The 18,384-nt window shown below is 44.2% G+C and overlaps 1 protein-coding gene across 4 annotated transcripts in view; it reads right to left on the bottom strand.

The window, feature by feature from the left end:
- Window positions 1–243: 243 nt before the first annotated feature.
- The window catches only part of GPAM (glycerol-3-phosphate acyltransferase, mitochondrial), a 61,757-nt gene continuing 43,616 nt past the window's right edge, over window positions 244–18,384 (bottom strand). For all 4 annotated transcript variants that reach the window (XM_007087179.3, XM_042960367.1, XM_007087178.3 and 1 more), the window contains exons 11-21: window positions 15,606–15,719; window positions 14,019–14,104; window positions 12,709–12,824; window positions 10,537–10,607; window positions 9,475–9,739; window positions 8,856–8,998; window positions 7,641–7,718; window positions 6,866–7,006; window positions 5,073–5,262; window positions 3,831–3,889; window positions 244–3,161 (exon numbers count right to left, since the gene is read on the bottom strand). In XM_007087179.3, coding sequence (XP_007087241.1) covers window positions 3,045–3,161; window positions 3,831–3,889; window positions 5,073–5,262; window positions 6,866–7,006; window positions 7,641–7,718; window positions 8,856–8,998; window positions 9,475–9,739; window positions 10,537–10,607; window positions 12,709–12,824; window positions 14,019–14,104; window positions 15,606–15,719 — 1,380 coding nt within the window. In that variant the 3' untranslated portion in view covers window positions 244–3,044. The remainder of the gene's footprint in view (window positions 3,162–3,830; window positions 3,890–5,072; window positions 5,263–6,865; window positions 7,007–7,640; window positions 7,719–8,855; window positions 8,999–9,474; window positions 9,740–10,536; window positions 10,608–12,708; window positions 12,825–14,018; window positions 14,105–15,605; window positions 15,720–18,384) is intronic.

The following is an 18,384-nucleotide window of genomic DNA, read 5'->3' on the forward strand; positions in this document are numbered from 1 at the left end:
CAAATTCTGCCTCCCTGCTGTTACTGTTTAACGTAGTGCTTCCCAAAATGTTTTCCATGGCTTCGTGGAGGTTCGTAGGGGTATAAAGGGGTTTTGAAAAAGATCCTGGGGTCACAATAGTTTGGAAATGCTGGGTTAAACAGGCTTGGGACCAGCACACCCTGAGCCCTTGCTACACTAGAGCAAACCATGAGTTTCTAAAAAAAAAAAAAAAGAGGATTCACGTACACTTTTATTTTACCCAGCAACACTTCTACAAAACACCAATGAGCATCTCACAGTGCACTCAGATTACATGGAGAACCATGGGATGTGCTTTTCCCCTTTGGGGGACCGCAAGTTCCACAATCTGAGTTTACATTCATTGCAATCCGTTCACCTCTCTGACTTCCAGAGATGACAAATCCGAGAAGGAAGATTCGGAATACTTTCTCTGTTACTAGTGCTACACGGTTCACACTAGTGCCTTCCCTTTGTTTTTCTTCAAAGCTAAGGGAGCAGAAATTCCTTCCCCTTTTCTGAAATCACTTAGGACATTGGTAATTTGAAAGCGTGCAGTTTCGTATTGCTTGTTATTGGATTTTGTTTTTTAATTTGACTCACAGTCTTCCCCTGGAGGGCATGCATTTCAGGTTTACAGAAATGCAATAGAGTAAACTGTAATAAATTATTTACAAGCACCTAGTTTGTTTATTCTTACATGGAAGCCATTCGCTTTTGGAAAACAGTGAGAATAAATCTTTAAGCAAAACAGTGCTAATCTGGAAGCCTTACTGTGATGATGTATGTTGTTTTCAGTAATGAGGCACTGAAGAATGAGTTGTGCTAAAATTAACTCAGGGTCAGCTTGTGTGGATGAGCATAACTTTGGTTGAGATTTTTCTTCCTTAAAAAAGGTTTTCAAAGCACCAGTTAATTACAAAAAGCATGCATATTTATTCTCACAGTGAGTTAAGTTGCAAGAGAGCTAGCAAATCATACGTTGCATTCCCCAAAGCATCTGATTAGATTTCTAGAAGACAAACCAACTGAAAAGGGAAATGAAGCCAGAGAAGCCATTGTTTCCTGCTTGGGCGGGCATGGCAGGAGCTCTTAGCAGAAGTCACAGGCAGTGCAGCTGATTCCACTCACGGTCAGTCCCAACCTTGACCCTCCAGGTAACTAAGAGACAGCCTGAGTAATCCTTGATCTATAATTTAGAAGGGGAACGAGAGAGATGAGTTCAATGACTGCCTGCCTAGGAAAGGGCCACTCACGGGGAATAAGACAGCCTCCGTGGGTGTTCCCCATGTGCACAGCTCCAGCCAAAAGAAGACACGTTCCTCTCTCCGGGTTAGTAAAATGGAGTGCTACAAGGTGAAGAGCCCGCTCCGCACCAGAGCCGCTACAACACTGACGATGGCTTAAGGGTACACGAGTTCCTACAAAGAACGAACATATTTTAAACGTGGAATTTGAGAAGACTGGAAAAAGATCGCAACGGCACAGCGTTATTGCTAGGAGTTTCAAACGAGCTATTTCGTACACTGTGAAATACCAACCAGTAAGTACCCTTCCCTCTCCCGACACGCACGGGATATTCATGAGATACCATTAGTGTTTAAAGTCCAAGCTTATAAAAGTACAAACTTAATTCTCAGTACCTTTAAATTCAAAGACTATATGCCATATTCATCAGGAAAAATTCCTAATTCCATAATACCGTGAACAGAAAGAATAAACTGTTAGAAAATGTTTTAATATCACATGATCTTTATGAAATCCATACCATCACTACAACAAATAATTATGCTCCTGCTCATAACAAGGCACCTACCCATTACGAGCAATTTTTCATCATAGTTTGCCACTATGTGGCCTCAGGGTTTCGGCATATTAGCCCATATACGTTTTTAAAAACCCATCGTTTTTCCTCGCAGCTAAAACTCCATAAATGCCTTCAACCATTTGCCTGTCGAGGGGGCCACCACATGCTATATACCACACAGCCTGAGTGGGTACCAGTCACCTGGACTGGGGCAGTGCACAACCTGTACGCAGTACATGAGAGCCCCGGGTCGGCAGCCTAGAGCCCCGATACTTAACACTATCACAGTCCATCAGACCAAGCTAATCAAGTTAGGCCAGGTGCTATTTAGCGGAAAGATCTCTAAGAAGTAGCTGCACCTGTTGAGAGGCAGGTGCCAAGAGGGGTGGGAAACAGTGCAGAAATAAAACAGGACTTGTTCCTAAATACTTGCTGGTCATTTAAAACTCAATGGCACTTTTTATATGGGCAGAAGTGTTCAAAGTCAGTGTTCTGGCAAAGTTTACCTTGAATTTTGCCAGCCAAATTTACTTCCTGATGTTAACTGTTTGATCACATTAGCTCTATTTCTGACCTAACCTCATGTTTTCATGTAGTTCTTAAAACACTTTCTAAATCTGACTGCAAAGGACAGCACAGTGATACCTGGGTGTGATACAGATCAGCCCGTTCATTTGTAAAGCACTTTGGGATGAAAGGTGTCCCCTTTAAAATTTAGCTACTATTGACAAAGATAAAACTGGAAAACAAAACAAAACAAAACAAAACAAAACCACACACAGTGAATGGATGACCCGATCATGTTTAAAGGAAGCATTAACCATTAATCAGAAAATATACCGACGAATTATCCAACAGTATTAGGTACACTATACAAGATTCGGTTCTAGAATGAATCTGTTTTTGTGCCCATCACAGGAATTAGTTCTTAACAGTTAGGCTTAAAGGTGAATCTCTAATAGACTCCAAGATGATTTTTTGATATCTCATTGTGTCATCTACCGACGATTTGCAAGCGGAGGTGGAGGCCCCAGTGTCACCTGCACGGGGGCTGCTGTGTCATCTCAGGGTGGGAGAAGCACAGGCCCGCGGAGGGGAAGGCACTTGTGTTCCTGCAGGTCACATCAGGACAGGTCAGGCCTGACCACACGCCGGCGCCTTCAACTCTCGAGCCAGAGGCTGGAGCCCACGAGGGACGTGCCCCACTCCCTTCACTCGCCACGGGGCCAGGAGTCACCTACAGCACCACGAAGCTCAGAATGTATTCTAGGAGTTTTTGCCGGTTGCACTGAGGTAGAAACGTGCTGCTGAGTTCTAAAACAGACACTCTCTTTTGTTTGGTCTCTTTGAAAACCTAGAGAGAAAGTTGAAATTAAGGACAAACCGAAGAAAGGAGACATTTCTGGCACCAACCCTGACCTGTGTCCTAGACCCTGAGAGGCAGGAAGGCACATAAAATCATATCCTGGCTTTAAGCAAATGTGCATGTGGGTGTTTACGAGTACGGGGTGTGGAGGTTATGGACGTGGGTGTGGTGTTCTTGGGCAGAGTCCAATCAGTATACTTTAAAATTTGTGTTAGAATAAAGTCACAAATAAGTCCCTTACAAAGGCTATCAGTACCTCCATGGAACTCATGTCCCACAGCAAGGTAAAGTACACTGGACAATACTTCTGGCAATACCAGCAAAAACACAACAACTGAAAATCATATGGCTTCATTAACATCCCTACCAAAACTGTACTAGCAGCTTGAAACACCCCAACACCTGTTGTATGTAAACGGTTTGGGGATGAAGAAGAAAATCAGCAAAGTTCTGGAACATCCAAATAAATCTGTACTGATGGGCCTCACCTTCAGCATAACCCGCCCTCTCTCAATCCCCAGAAACGCTATCGTGATTAGTCCAGCAGAAACTGCTTTTCTCAGGGCCCACCTCAAACAAAGGTGGCTCAGATAGACTAGATCTGGGCGGAAAGAGAACAGAAGACACAACTTTGTACTGTAAGTGGTGGGCACTCACCCCAATATCCTTGAACATTTTCACAGCATTCTTCACAAGGCAGTAAGTGGCACTCTCAGCTGTAGAGACAGGATAAGACCTTGTCAAAAAGTTCAGCAAACACAAAAATGCCAACATCCACAGTAAGAAAGCGTGGGAGGTGCCGGAAGCCTTGCGCACATCAGCAGACTGGGGCCAGGCTCCATTTCTGCTACTGCAACCCGTGAGGTCTCAAAGGATCTGCTGTTTCCTTAAACTTGCTCTGTCATCTTTTAAGGAAAAAACAGCAAGAAGAAAGAGAGAGGGAGGGAGGAAACGAGAGAGAAAAGGAAAAGAAGAAGAAACACCAACAACCATATTGAAAGGTTCTTGAGAGAGGCAACCGAGACAGGGTGTAGAAATTCTGTTAGACTGCACATTGACGCACAGACGATGCTCACATCAGTGGAACCAGAATGGGCACAAATCTAGGGGTTAGAAGAAGAGAATTCTGGACCCGGGTTTGCCCATTAACTAGCTATGTGATCTACGATAGTTTCCTCATCTATTACGTGGGTGGCTCTATCTCTATATATTCATCTATATGGATATGGAGAGACAGAGAGAGATGCCTAGAGAGAAATTATCTCTAGATCCCTTCTGGCTCTAGAAAATATCGATTCCAAGCAGTGTCAGTCCTAAGCCGTTAACTATATAAAACACTATTCCCACCAGATCACACTTCTTATACAGCGAATGTCGGCCGGGTGTGGAGCACTGGAAACACGCGGCTGCTGGAGTGCAAATGGGCACGACCACCCAGGAGTCACCTGCAGTGCTTACTGAAGCTGCCAGACGACTGCTAGATGCACCCAGTGTACAAGTGGGCGTGCGTTTGCCCAGGACGTAGGACACATTCACAGTGGCACCTGTCAGAGTAGCTCCGAAGTGCAGACAACCCAACTATCCATCGATGATGGACAGAAATCATATGCAAGAAGTATTTATATGGTGGAGCACTATAAGGCAACAGAATGAACAACCGCCCACACGCACTAACATGTACGAACCTCACTTACGATGTTAGGTGAAAAAAGCCGGACATAAGACTACGTAACTGTATCATTCCGTTTATATAACGTACAAAAACAGACGCTAACAGGAGTCTATGAAGTCGGAGGTCAGGTTAAGTGTGCAATTTTTCCCAACTGTCTACAATTAGCAGATTCCTATAATCGAAAAAGGCACAGCTTTTAAAAGAAGCCACGGTGGCGACACACATACCATACACAGCGACGCTTCTTTCCGTCCTGGCGATCAGGTATTTGTGCAACTTCTGCAGATACTCTGGCTCCGGAACCGGGCCAGCGAAGTTGTGGATGAAGATGGCGGCGGAGCTGTAGGCCTCCAGCAGGGGCCCCAGGAGCCTCTGCAGGAAGGTGATGAACTGCTGGTGCTCCTTGGACTGACTCACCTGGGAGTGCGAGAGCGGGCCATGCGGTCACCGGCGGGAGAGAAGAAGCAAGCGCGCGGACACAGGGGCCTCCCGAGAGGCGGCAACTGAGACGTGGCCTCTCACTAGTCACCCCCCAGAAGCAGCCTGCCACTCCAGGGGCACAGACCCTCTGCCGGAAAGGACTCTGGATGTGAAATGGGTTCTTCACGACAGTCCTCTTTCCTGCAGTACTTGAGATTTACATTCACTAAGCAGCTGCCTGGAAGAACCGGTCATACTTAAATGACAGAATTATGACATTTTGCCATCACTGAAAATAGCCGGTCCCAAAGCTGGGCCCTCCAGGGTTCGAAGCCCAGCTCCACAGCGCTCGAGTGTGAAAGAAGGCACCTGGAAAGACCACCAAGGTCACCTCGGTCCTTCCCAGCCTGCGCTGGCTGCCACCACTAAGTGGCCTCGGGCCCACATGGTAACACAGTGGGGATGACAGTAGTGGTGACGAGGTGCGTGTGGCAGACGGGGCTCTCACTGCACCCACCCCTAACAGGCTAGCTCGGATAAGCCCCTTGCAGTGCTGAGTTAAGACCACTCCCCCTCTTAAAACCATGAACACTCAAAATGGAAAAACTCCTAAAGGTCATTTCGACTCTCCAAAAGCTACACCTCCTGAGTCTGTGGGTGTGGGTGTGGGTGTGGGTGTGTGTGTGTGTGTGTGTGTAAATTGGAGGTATCATACCACTGCAAAAAGAGTAAACTACTTAGTGCCAGGCCGCCTGGGTGGCTCAGCTGGTTATGCAGCTGACTCTGGCTCAGGTCATGATCTTGCAGTGCATGAGTTCGAGCCCTGCGTTGGGCTCTGTGCTGACAGCTCAGAGCCTGGAGCCTGCTTTGAATTCTGTGTCTCCCCCTCTCTCTGCCCCTCCTCTGCTCACGTTCAGTCTCTCTCTCTCTCTCTCTCTCTCTCTCTCTCTCTCTCTTTCAAGAATAAACATTAAAAAAATTTTTTTAAAGAGTAATCCACTTAAAATACTCAGAAAAACATGGGTCATCAACTTATAAAATTACAAACCAGAGACAATCAATCTCTTAGAAATCTAAATTTTCTCCTATGATGATCCGGATTTGTTTTAACTGAAGGCAAAGACTTCAATGTATGAAATTCTGGGAGGGTTGGCAAGACTGAGAATGACTCAGAAAGAGTCACCGGCCAGTGACAGCCAAATAGAAATCTCTCCCCAACTCTGGGCACTGCCTGGCTTTACTGATGACTGAGTGAAAGTCCTCCCTCTTCAGGAGTGAGCGTAAGTGTAGGGAAACACATTTGCACCTGTGCATTCTGATGACAGGGCTGTGACAGGTCTCCTTCCCGACGTTCATCTTCCCGAATTTGCACTTCTGTGTCCTTTTCCATTGCCTACACCCAAACTGAACCACTGGGGGGTATTCATTCACCTCAAACATTTGAGTATCTTTACCAGGCAGAAAGCACTGTGGCTGGTTTATGGGTGCTAGAGATAGGAATAAGCCACCCGAGTCCCGTTTATAAGAACCTCACTAACTAAGGGCAACATAAACCCCAACTCTTCAGTGTAATGTCCACCAGAATTCTTCACCGAAATACCTTCAGGTAGCAATCTCGCTGCTCCTCACCAAAATCACTGTCTTCATCTTCTTCATCGCTTCTCCAAGACAAAGGCTCCGGAAGCTTCTTGTCCCACTGCTGCTCAGCGAGACCAGGACTAGTATCTTCTTGGTCATCTTGCTATGCCAAAGAGATGACCAACAGGAAATAAATATGCGCAGGCACACAGACATCTGCCTGGCTGGACAGCAGACAAAGTATCCTCTCTCACTGCCCTCCCCTCTCTCACTGCCCCTCACAGCATCCACAGAGCACCTCCCTCTCCAAACTCAGAATCACTTGGGAGAGAGCAGGGAAGGAAACAAGAAAGAGGCAGTGGGGGAAGCTACCAGACAGAGCAAATAATAATACCCCCACCTCCTCTAAATTGGTATCTACTTTCCCAGGCCGTACTTGCTGTCCTAAATCTACAAAACTTAAAATCTCAAAAGAGAAAAACGCGTGCGTGCAAACCACAAGCACTGATACATAAAACATCTCATCTTGGAATGAAAACTTCTGGGTATCACAGAATCAAGTCACAATGGGTTCCGGACAAGACCAGTGACACAAAAGAAACCAAAGTATTAAAAACAATCCCCAAAGACATTTACTCTCCCTATCCTTACTTTTCTTTTCATGTGGGCTTGACTATATACCAAATGTGATTACTGGCTGAAATAACTGCCTGTAACATTAGTTAAAATAATCGGGAGGAAAGAGAAGGAAGAGTGAGAACCTAAGCAAAGGCGAATAAAGCAAAGCCACCTCTCACCTCTGCCACTGTGAGAATGCCATACTGGATAAACCTTCCTACTGTCTCGTGGCAAATTTGGTAAAATGTCTGGCAGGGCTGAAAAGAAAAGGCATTTAAATACAAATGTCACCGACTTTTCTAAAGACAGAAACACGGTACAAGGTGACTGCCAAATGCTTCCATATCAACCCCCTCACGCCACTGGGAAGCCCTAAGATCCCCGTTGCCCACCCTCTCGCTAAATGCCTGGTCAAAGGCAAAGCCCATGAAGAGCCCTCGTTCTGTCAGAGCACCCAGGGTGCCACCACGTGCAAAGGGTGCCCCGAGCTCAGCGTCTCCCGCAGGGGAGCAAGTCCTCATCAGGACTGCCTGTCGGGCCCTACCACCTATTTCTTTTTCTTTCTGAGACAATTTCTCTGCAAATGCTACCTCACAGTAAATATTGTACATAAAAGTGGTAGATGAGGAAAGACAATACTCAAATAGCTCAAAAATGACTCAGGAAAAGGACAAGGTCAATCCTGGGAGCTTTACCTACCCCATTCCATCCTGCTGTCCAAAGTTCATGCAAAACAGATTCCCCAACAGGACAATATACCACACACAAATAATGCTGCTATGGAGGAGGGCTGTACTCACAATACATGTACTCATAAATGTTCCAGGACACGTTCAAATGAGTGGGAAAGAGTATTAGACTTTAAATAGAATACGAGTTCTTTTTGTTGATGACTTTGAGGAAACAGAATCTATTGCCTAATATGTATGTCTCATTGTGAATGTCTAGAAGTGCCTGAATAGAACATAAATGCTCATCAGTACTGCTGGGTCTTAGTTTTCCCATTTGTAAAATGACAAGGGCTTGCAAAGATGATTTTTAAGACTGTTTCTAGCTCTTATCTTCTGGGCATGTTAATAATTTACAAACCTCTGACCCAGTGCCTTATGTACAATAAGAGCTCAGTAACTTTGGATCTGACTGATGGAGAATGTTGAGCCATCTGTCCTATCATGCCTCCCAGCTGCATGAAGGGTTCACTGGAGCAGTGACCCCAACAGCAAACAAAGATAGTACACAACATGTTGACCAGATGGTCACGGAGACCCAGGAGTAGAGCGTACAGCTTTAACAACAGACCAAACAGCCTCTGAGACAAAAACACAAAGGTGGCTCGTGTTTTCACAAAAATGCTCAAGAAAAAGAACAGGCAACACGAAGGACTCTTCACTTACGAGAGCTATGGTGCCTTCATTAGAGAGCAGATAGCACAGGCTGGCGGCCTTCCGCACGAGCTGCTCCTGGCTGATCAAGTTAGGGGACGTTCCGGCAGACCCTCCGGAGCCCCTCTTGTGCAGAACCGCATAAAGGCTGCAAGCTAAGGAAAGAGATGCGTCAATGAAGCCAACAGCCTTACAGCTCCAAGAATTTCCATAAATCCCTTCAGGATCCAGGGCTCATGATTCCATGGGATCCCAACTCCATCAAACACGTTCCTCAGGCACTTCCGACCCTCCTGCTCTCCTTCTCCTCTGCCCCCTCTTGATCGCAACCGAGCGCCCTACACTCATTTTACTGTTACGTGTAGTGCTGTCTCAGTCACGTTTCCAGCTCCTGAGAGCAAAACATGTTCCTTCTCCTCCTCAGTAATAAGTATACTATGCAAACAGTAATTCAGTAACTACTTGCTGATAAATGTAAGAATAAGCTATAGTGATAGAGATACTATTTTTATTTGAAAACTGAAAATACAGCAACACATTCCCTTAAACAAGGGGCTACCATCCAAATCAACACCACTCTGTGCTTTAGGCCCTTTTGCTGCCCATGAGGGTACCCCGGGGCAGGTCATACCTATGATGGCCTCCATGATGAAGACGTGGAGTACCCCGTTGCTGTAGAAGTTGAGTTCAAAGACTGACGGGACAGTTGTGCTAGGAGTAATAAAAAACTCATCATTCCTGCTGGTGTGAGTGATCATGACACAATTTCCCAGCAGCTGGATGGCGTGCATAACTACGTCTTCGGAGTTTCCTGAGAACCCCAGGTCAAAATCTCGAGCCAGGACTTCCTCCTTCATCACAAAGAAGTCCTCCACCAATGTGGAGAGATCAATTCCCTAGAGAAACAGACAGAAATGGTCTCACGACAGTGGAAAACCTACGTCCCAAAAGGCCATGAGGCCATTCCGAGGAGTTTTCTCCTTGCCTTGGCTTTCCTGCAGCCTGCTGTTGGCACATACAGGAAAAGGGCCAGAATATCAGTGCACAGGTGGCCAGAAAACTGGTGAAGAGGCCGGTCCTCCAGCAAGCCAAGATACTCACATCCAGAGAACACTCTGGCCACCACACGTGATAGGAGCATATAAGGTGACAAAGGGAAGCAGCAGCCATCTAAAAGTAAGAAGTGCTTACTTCTTAGCAGTAATTTCCCTCATTTTAAATATTTATCTGACAACTACTTATTTGGTGCATATGTGTATACACACACACACACACACAGGCACTACGTTTGGTGTTGAGAAATGACTGTGAATGGGACAGACACACTCTCCCGTCACAGGGCTTAGACAGACACATTAAGGGAAGATGGTCCTAAATACAAATCAAATAGCTTGGAAACCGTCAGCTGTCAGAACACTTACTGCACATCAACGCGATATGCCTCATTTACGTGAACTGTATTACTCAAGGCATGTCTTACTGCCACATATATCATGCAGTCTCTGAGGTTTCTTTTCACATGGACTTTCTCCATCAGAGTTGTAAGCTCCTGTGGGCAGGCTGCTTAGCTTATTTTACTGTGTATCTCACGAGCACAAGCCGGAACTGGGCCAGACCTATTAGCGAGCGAGTATCTGGACAGCTGCCCAAGCCTTCTCGTGCTTTCTCAACTCCAGTAACACTGCAGACATACCTGCCTGTGTCTGTAGAGGAGCAGGCAGGCCACGATGTGTGTTGACATAATGGCACAGGACTTGCTAGCAGCTGGAAGGCAAACACAAACCTTTAGGTTCCCTTCTCTTTTAATATAGCTGGAAGTTTCTAAAAGTACCTAAATCTTTTATTTATTTTCAAAGAGAGAGAGAGAGAAAGAGTATGAGCGAGCAGGGGAGGGGCAGAGAGAGAGAGGGAGAGAAGGAATCCCAAGCAGGCTCTGCACTGTCAGCATGGAGCCTGACACGGGGATCGATCCCACAAACCATGAGATCATAACCCGAGCTGTAATCAAGAGTCGGGCACTTAACCAACTAAGCCACCCCGTTGCCCCTCAAAGTACCTAAACCTCGAACAGCAGTATTTAAAACTCTAAATACCTCCACATCTACCACATTTCCCGGAACTATGATTTACTGAAGGGAAATTACAACATTATACCATGTTCTGGGCCCACAGACTCTCACTAGAGATCACTATTATAACAGAAACTAGCCTAAGATGGCTCCACCTTCCAAACAGGCCAGTGGAACTTTGTTACTGAATGACTGAGAGAAACCTTTAGGGAAATACCAAGACCCAAATTATACGCCTGTTGTGGTGGTTCTATGGGGCATCGCACTTGCGTGTTTCTGGACTTGTTCCCAGCTGCAGCCCACGAGAACTGTGCCTCCTGCTCTCCTGGTGCAGGCAGATTCACCATCACAGTAAAAGAAAGGTGCAGTGGGAGAAGAGGGTAGTAGGCTTGAAGTCAGAAAATTTGGGCTCAAATCCTAATTCCTACACTAATTTCATAACTTGGGGGAAATCGCTTCCACCCCCATGCCACAGCTTCCGCACTGCTAAGATGAAATGTGCCGCGTGCACTGGACTGAGGGTGCATGATCAACCTTCCAGGTCAGAGGGAGGGAGGGAGAGGACACAAGTGTATCTGAGAGTTACTATGGCCCCTAACCCAGTACTCTGAGTTCGTAGAAAATTATAATCATATAAGTCAAATAAGTATCTATGGAATATTCCGAAATAAACACACCGCTTGTGAACATTCCGAGATAACGAATTCATGAATACGCCACTCACAGTGTTATCTCCAGTGTTTGAAAAACAACGTACCAAGTACCATATTTATTGCCATTAAAAAGAATATTTGTCAAGTTTTTTAAAAACATAAATATTTGTGTTACAACTGGAAAACAGCACTATATAAACCTGTAAAAAATAGTTTTAAAGACCAGATGGCAACATCCCTGGTTATCTGGGCAGTGGGTTTTATCTTTATCTCCCAACTTCCCAACATTATGGTCGTAGTATTTTGAGCACACGGAACTTAAGCAGAAGAGAGACACAGACAGGAGCTTAAGAAAGGAGACTCCGCCCTCGCCCTTGTGTGAAGCAGGAGGGCAGGAGCGAGGCTGGGCGAGGAAGCCCCCACGGTGGCGCCACCAGGAGGGGCTGAGAGTCTGGCCTGACTCGCGGTGAGGCTCAGGGAAGGGCAGGGACAGCCCACCTGGGCTGTGCACTAAGGGACCACAGCACTGCGTGCCACAGGACGGTCAAGCAGATTCTACAACATGACACACGTCGCCACTTGGGGCTTAGAGGAGGCTGATTCTGTACCCCCACTCTCTCTACCCCGGCTCACTCCCACTTGAATTATTTGTGCACAACTATGCCACCAGGAGCAGCACAAGCTCGTATAGAACTGCTAATTATTCAGTTTGTATTCCCCACAGCGAAAACAAAGCTTTACACATACATAACGGCCCCTCGATATCTGCTGGGCGAAAATAAGCACGGGGTCAGCAGGCAAAGGGACACGCGACTCTAAAACTAGATGCCATACTGCTAGTTAGTTCAAACAAACAAGCTCGTGAGCAAAAGAGGCAACAGATCATCCTGACGGTACTATTTTTTAGAAAGCAGAAGACCTACCACATGAGCACCTAATTACCAGGCGCTGTGCGTGAGGTTTTCCTCGATTCATTCAGATGCCCACAGCATCCCCTTTCTAATAACTTGCCATCACCACCCCTGTAGCGGGTGATGCCACCAGAGGTACAGCCTGACTACAGCGGTCTCCAAAACCAGTGTGGTCTGCCCTGCATGTGCTGAGTCTGCAGGGCAGGATTAGAGAGTCTGGCGTTGGACTTACTGAAGAGAATGTGCTCGGCCAGATTGGCAATTAATCTTCTTCGGAAGGATTCACCTGTTGCATTTCTGGACTCGGTAACGGATGTGTCTGCACCTTCATCAGCGGCATCACTGGGTCTGAAAAGATTTTTTTTAATTAGACTCTACAACCACACTCTTTTATAAGCAAACTATCTAGAACTAAGGCGTAAATGTATCAGACACTTCCAACCACTACACAGTCTACATTTAAACCACCAACAGATTATTTCTGTGCATTGTCTTCCTCCATAATATACTTTATTGGGTTTAACACACTCTCCTGACCAAAAGACTTTTATTGAGTTAGGACTAGTCTATTGGTACATCACCCCCAAAACCCACTGGCTGGTCAAAAAAACTGCATAAAGCAAAATATCTCATTTTATTACTGTTATTTTTTTTTTTTTTTTGAGAGAGAGAAAGAGCACAAGTGGGGGAGGGGGAGGGAGAATTCCAAGCAGGCTCCGTACTGAGCACAGAGCCTCATGCGGGCTTCATCCCATGCTCATGTGAGATCATGACCTGAGCCAAAATCAAGAGTCAGACGCTTAACTGACTGGGCCACCCAGGTGCCCTGATACCTCATTTTATTTTTGATTTTTTTTTAATCTTTTAAAAATGTTTATTTATTTTGAGAGAGAGAGAGAGAGAGAGCGTGCGCGCGCGTGTACGCACAAGTGGGGGAGGTAGGGAGAGAGAGAGAATCTCAAGCAGGTTCCATGCTATCAGAGCAGATCCCAACGCAGGGCTCAATCTCACAGACCATGAGATCGTGACCCGAGCCGAAATCAAGAGTCTGCTGCTTAACCGACTAAGCCACCTAGGTGCCCCTCGATACCTCATTTTGAAACATTTCTAAAATTTCAACACTTGAACACATTAAGGGAAGGGCTTAATATTTAATTTCTCTAAGTTACAATTCAATTTGAGTTCCGGAAAACTGACATAGGAAAACTCTTTCATACTCTGCACTAACAATATACATAACCTAAGCTACTACCAAAAGGAATTCAGTTCCCACATTCAAAAGCATAAATCAAATAAGAACTCTTACCCGATTCATACACTCAAAAAGATTTTATAAGGCAAATAATCAGAAACCTCCAGACTAATATGAAAACCCATCACTTCACTATCCTTTATCAAACCAAAAGAAAAGTTCCTCAAAGTGAGGAAGTGAAAACGAGAACATGCACATTCTTCAGAAAAGTAACCTATTTTTCTATGCCGTGGAGGGAACAATAGATACTTGTTGGTTTCATTAGTATACAACATTTCCACAAATCTTACCTTGGAGGAAGGATGGCTGGTAGCAATGCCTGCTCCAGGGAGAGTGGAGCAGATGCGGGTTTCTGACTCTGGCTTTCTAAATATTCCTGGAGCCGTGGGGGAATACAACACAATCATTAACTTTCATTGTCTTGCTTACATAAACATACATAAAATAAAATTTGCTCTTCAAAAAGTAAAAAGGGAATAGTTTATAAAATGAGCCACGCTACAGGGCAGAAGTACCACACTCAAGGACCTTCAGAAGCGCGGACTCACCCCAGAATGCTGGCAAGCGCAAAACCGAAAGACTGATGATAGAAAGGATGGGACAGTGATGCTTAAGCTCAATTATTTAAAAGTTAAAGGAATGAGAAAGAATGAAATATGGCCTTTTGTAGCAACGTGGATGGAACTGGAGAGTGTCATGCTAAGTGAAATAAGTCATACAGAGAAAGACAGATACCATATGTGTTCACTCTTATGTGGATCCTGAGAGACTTAACAGAAGACCATGGGGGAGGGGAAAGGAAAAAAAAAAAAAAGAGAGGGAGAGAGCCAAACCATAAGAGACTCTTAAAAACTGAGAACAAACTGAGGGTTGATGCAGGGGTGGGGGTGGGGTGGGTGATGGGCATTGAGGAGGGCACCTGTTGGGATGAGCACTGGGCGTTGTATGGAAACCAATTTGACAATAAATTTCATATTAAAAAAATAAAATAAAAATAAACAAATAAAAGTTAAAGGAAAACTCATAACTTTTCTCACATCTACACGAAATTATTTGACATTCCCAATTATTACTATTAGTGATAATCAACACAACCATGCTTTTTAAAGGAAATCTGACAACCTGAGGGTTATGTAATAGTCAAAAGAACCTCCATCCAAAAGCATATCCTAACAATACAGGGAAGATGTGCAATGGTTTTGAAAAAGACAAAATGGTAAGAAATGGCAAGGCTCCTAGAAGGTGAAAGCGTGTAAGGCCAGGAAGCATCCAGCCCGGCAGTTAGAGTCTTTAAAGTAAAGGTATGAAAAAGGAAAAAGCAGGACTTCTGCTCCTTACCCCTGGGCTCCCAATTTCCATACTCATCCTTCTCCTTCTTTACCAACTTGAAAATCTTAGGAATTTAAAACTGCCAGGACCCCAGGGACCCACCAGCCCCAGGCTCCTCCATAAGAACAGCACTATCCCTTTGAATGTGCGGGTGCGAGATCCCACTCAGTAGAACAGAACATCATCCTGGACTGTCAACTGTACCCTACTTTAGGGGCTAGGTTTTGAAATTTTTCCATAAAGGCGATTTTAGAACATAATATAAAATAGCAACATATATTACGAAGCAACGTGCAAAATTCCCGCGAACTAAAAAAAATAATAAATACGGACCCCACTATTTCCCAAAGATAGACATTTAGTATCATGCCAACAGGCATACTTTGGTGAGATAATTTAGGAAATGCCATTCTTGACATAGTCCTCATTTTACAAGAGAAGAAACTGAGGTCACACATAGAGGAGGCAACAGAGGCAGGGGCAGAGGCCATATCTTCTGACTCGGAGCTACGCCAAGGCTTTTAACAGAGCCCCATCCCAACACTCACCTTTAAGGAAAATGGTTGTGCAAAATCCACTCTGACACATCCGTAGTTTTTTCGTAACATTCTGATAACGCCTCTAGCTACGCTCCAAAGGCTCTCGTTCTTCTTAGGTTTTCCCTAAATTCCAATTTTCAAAAGAAGAGTGTGGATAAGAGATAAAGCTAACAGGTATTCCGCTATACAAAAACTACCAGTTATTTTTATGGAAACTGGAGGTTTGTATTGAAAAGGACAACACTGACTAAGAGGGAAAGTACGTATTCATTGACTGAGACCTGTCAGAAAATGGTCAGCTCGCAAGATGCTACAAGATGTAATCCTTTCATTAGGGGAGGCAGTTTGGTCAACGAAAAACAGAACACTTAACGCTAATTCATTTAGTACACTGTTCACACCATTCACAAAAACACCACTACAAACTATGGTGCTGGCACAAAAATAAAAACATAGATCAATGGAACAGAGTACAAAGTCCAGAAATAAACCCACAATTATATGGTCAATTAATCTTTGACAAAGGAGGAAAGAATATGCAATAGGAAAAAGACAGCCTCTTCAACAAACGGCGTTGGGAAAACTGGACAGCAACAAGCAAAGAATGAAAAACGGACCACATTCTTTTCACCATATGCAAAAATAAACTCGAAATGGATTAAAGACCTAAATGTGAGACCTGAAACCATAAAAATCCCTGAAGAGAGCACTAGTAGTAATTTCTCTGACATCAGCCATAGCAACATTTTTCTAGATAGGTCTCCTGAGGCAAGGGCAAAAAAAGCAAAAATAAACTATTGGGACTACATCAAAATAAAAGGTTTTGCATAACAAAAGAAACATTTAACAAAACTAAAAGACGTCCTACTGAATGGGAGAAGATATTTGCAAACAAAATATGTGATAAAGGTTAGTGTTAAAATATACAAAGAAGTGATACAACTTAACACCAGAAAAAACAAATAATCCGATTAAAAAATGGGCAGAAGACATGAATAGAGAAGTCTCCAAAGAAGACTTACAGATGGCCAATACATGAAAAAATGCTGAACATCACTCATCATCAGGGAAATGCAAATCAAAACTACAATGAGATATCACCTCACATCTGTCAGAATGGCTAAAATCAAAAACATAAGAAATAACAAGTGTTGGCGAGGATGTGGAGAAAAAGAATCCCTCGTGCACTGCTGGTGGGAATGCAAACTGGTACAGCCACTGTGGCAAACGGTATGGAGGTTCCTCAAAAAGTCAAAAAGAGAACTACCCTATGATCCAGGAATCGCACTACTGGGTATCTACCCAAAAATCCAAAAAAAAAAAAAAAAAAAGGCTTCAAAGGGATACACGCACCCCTATTTTATTGCAGTATTTACAACAGCCAAATTATGGAAGGAGCCCAAGTGTCCATCGACAGATGAATGGATACAGATGCGGTGCATACATACACAATGGAATATTACTCGGCCACAAAAAGTATGAAATCTTGCCATTTGCGGCGACAGAGAGAGAACTAGAGAGTATAATGCTAAGCAAAATAAACCCACTCAGAGAAACACAAATACCATATGATTTCACGTATATGTGGAATTCAAGAAACAAAACAAATAACAAAGGAAAAGAGAGAGAAACCAAGAAACAGACTCAAAACTATAGAGAACAAACAGATACCAGAGGGGGTAACCTGGTAACCTGGGGGTGTAGGAAACAGGTGAAGGGGGTGAAGACTGCACTTACAATGAGCACTGAGTAATGTAGAGAATTGTTGAGTCACTATCTTGTACACCTGAAACTAATATAACACTGTGTACTGGAACTAAAATTTAAAGCTTAAAAAAGAAAAAAAAAATACCACTGCAAATCAACGAAAGATAAAACTGGTGCAACAGGAAGGAGAACGGTTTGCAGTTCTGAGAAAAGTAAGATGTCAAAGAAACCACTTAATATGAAGTCTGATGATCACCAGCGTCCAAATATCTAACATTAGGCAACTGAATGCCAAATCCAGCCCCACGGTGGCCTTTAACCCTATTATTCATTTAGTAACATTTCCTGAACATTAATTTACATAAGGCACAATGACAGGCATATAAGGGACACAGGACTCTGATATGGCCTCATGAGACAGGGTGAGTAGTGCACACATTCAAGGCAGACAAATATACACAAGGAGGGGTCTCCTAAGAGAAACTCAGGTAACAGTTCAGCTCATCACTTCATTCGTAAAGCCTCTAATTATCTAGTGTCCTTCAGCTTCTGGCATGCTTCCACACTAAACAAGAGCAAAACAAAATCTGTCTGGAACTCTCACAATGCCGGGAGGAATGGGAAGTTGGTAAGAGCACTCTCGAAAACTCAGTATCTACTAAAGCTGAACATATGTATACTTTATGACCAAACCATTTCCACTCCTAGGTACATACCTAACAAAATGCATACCTGTGTTCATCGAGAGAAATATACAAGATTGACCACAGTCAAAAAACTAGAAACCAAACTGTTTTCAACTGAATAAACCATAGTACACGCATACACCGGAATACTACGTGACTAGGAGAATGAACACACTCTAACTATATGCAGCATGGATGAAGCCCACCAACACCTACTTGAGCAAGGAAAACCAGAAGTAAGAAGACCACACACTACACAATTTCATTTAGGTAAGAGTCCAAAAATAGGCAAAACCAATCTATTCTGTAAGAAGTCAAGATCAACAGTTACCTTCCCTTGAGGGGACAGTGAAGAAAGGGGCACAAGGGGGGCTCCTAGGGGCCAATAATATTGT

This window comes from Panthera tigris, chromosome D2 (genome assembly GCF_018350195.1).
Source record: "Panthera tigris isolate Pti1 chromosome D2, P.tigris_Pti1_mat1.1, whole genome shotgun sequence".
NCBI classification, from domain to species: Eukaryota; Metazoa; Chordata; class Mammalia; order Carnivora; family Felidae; genus Panthera; species Panthera tigris.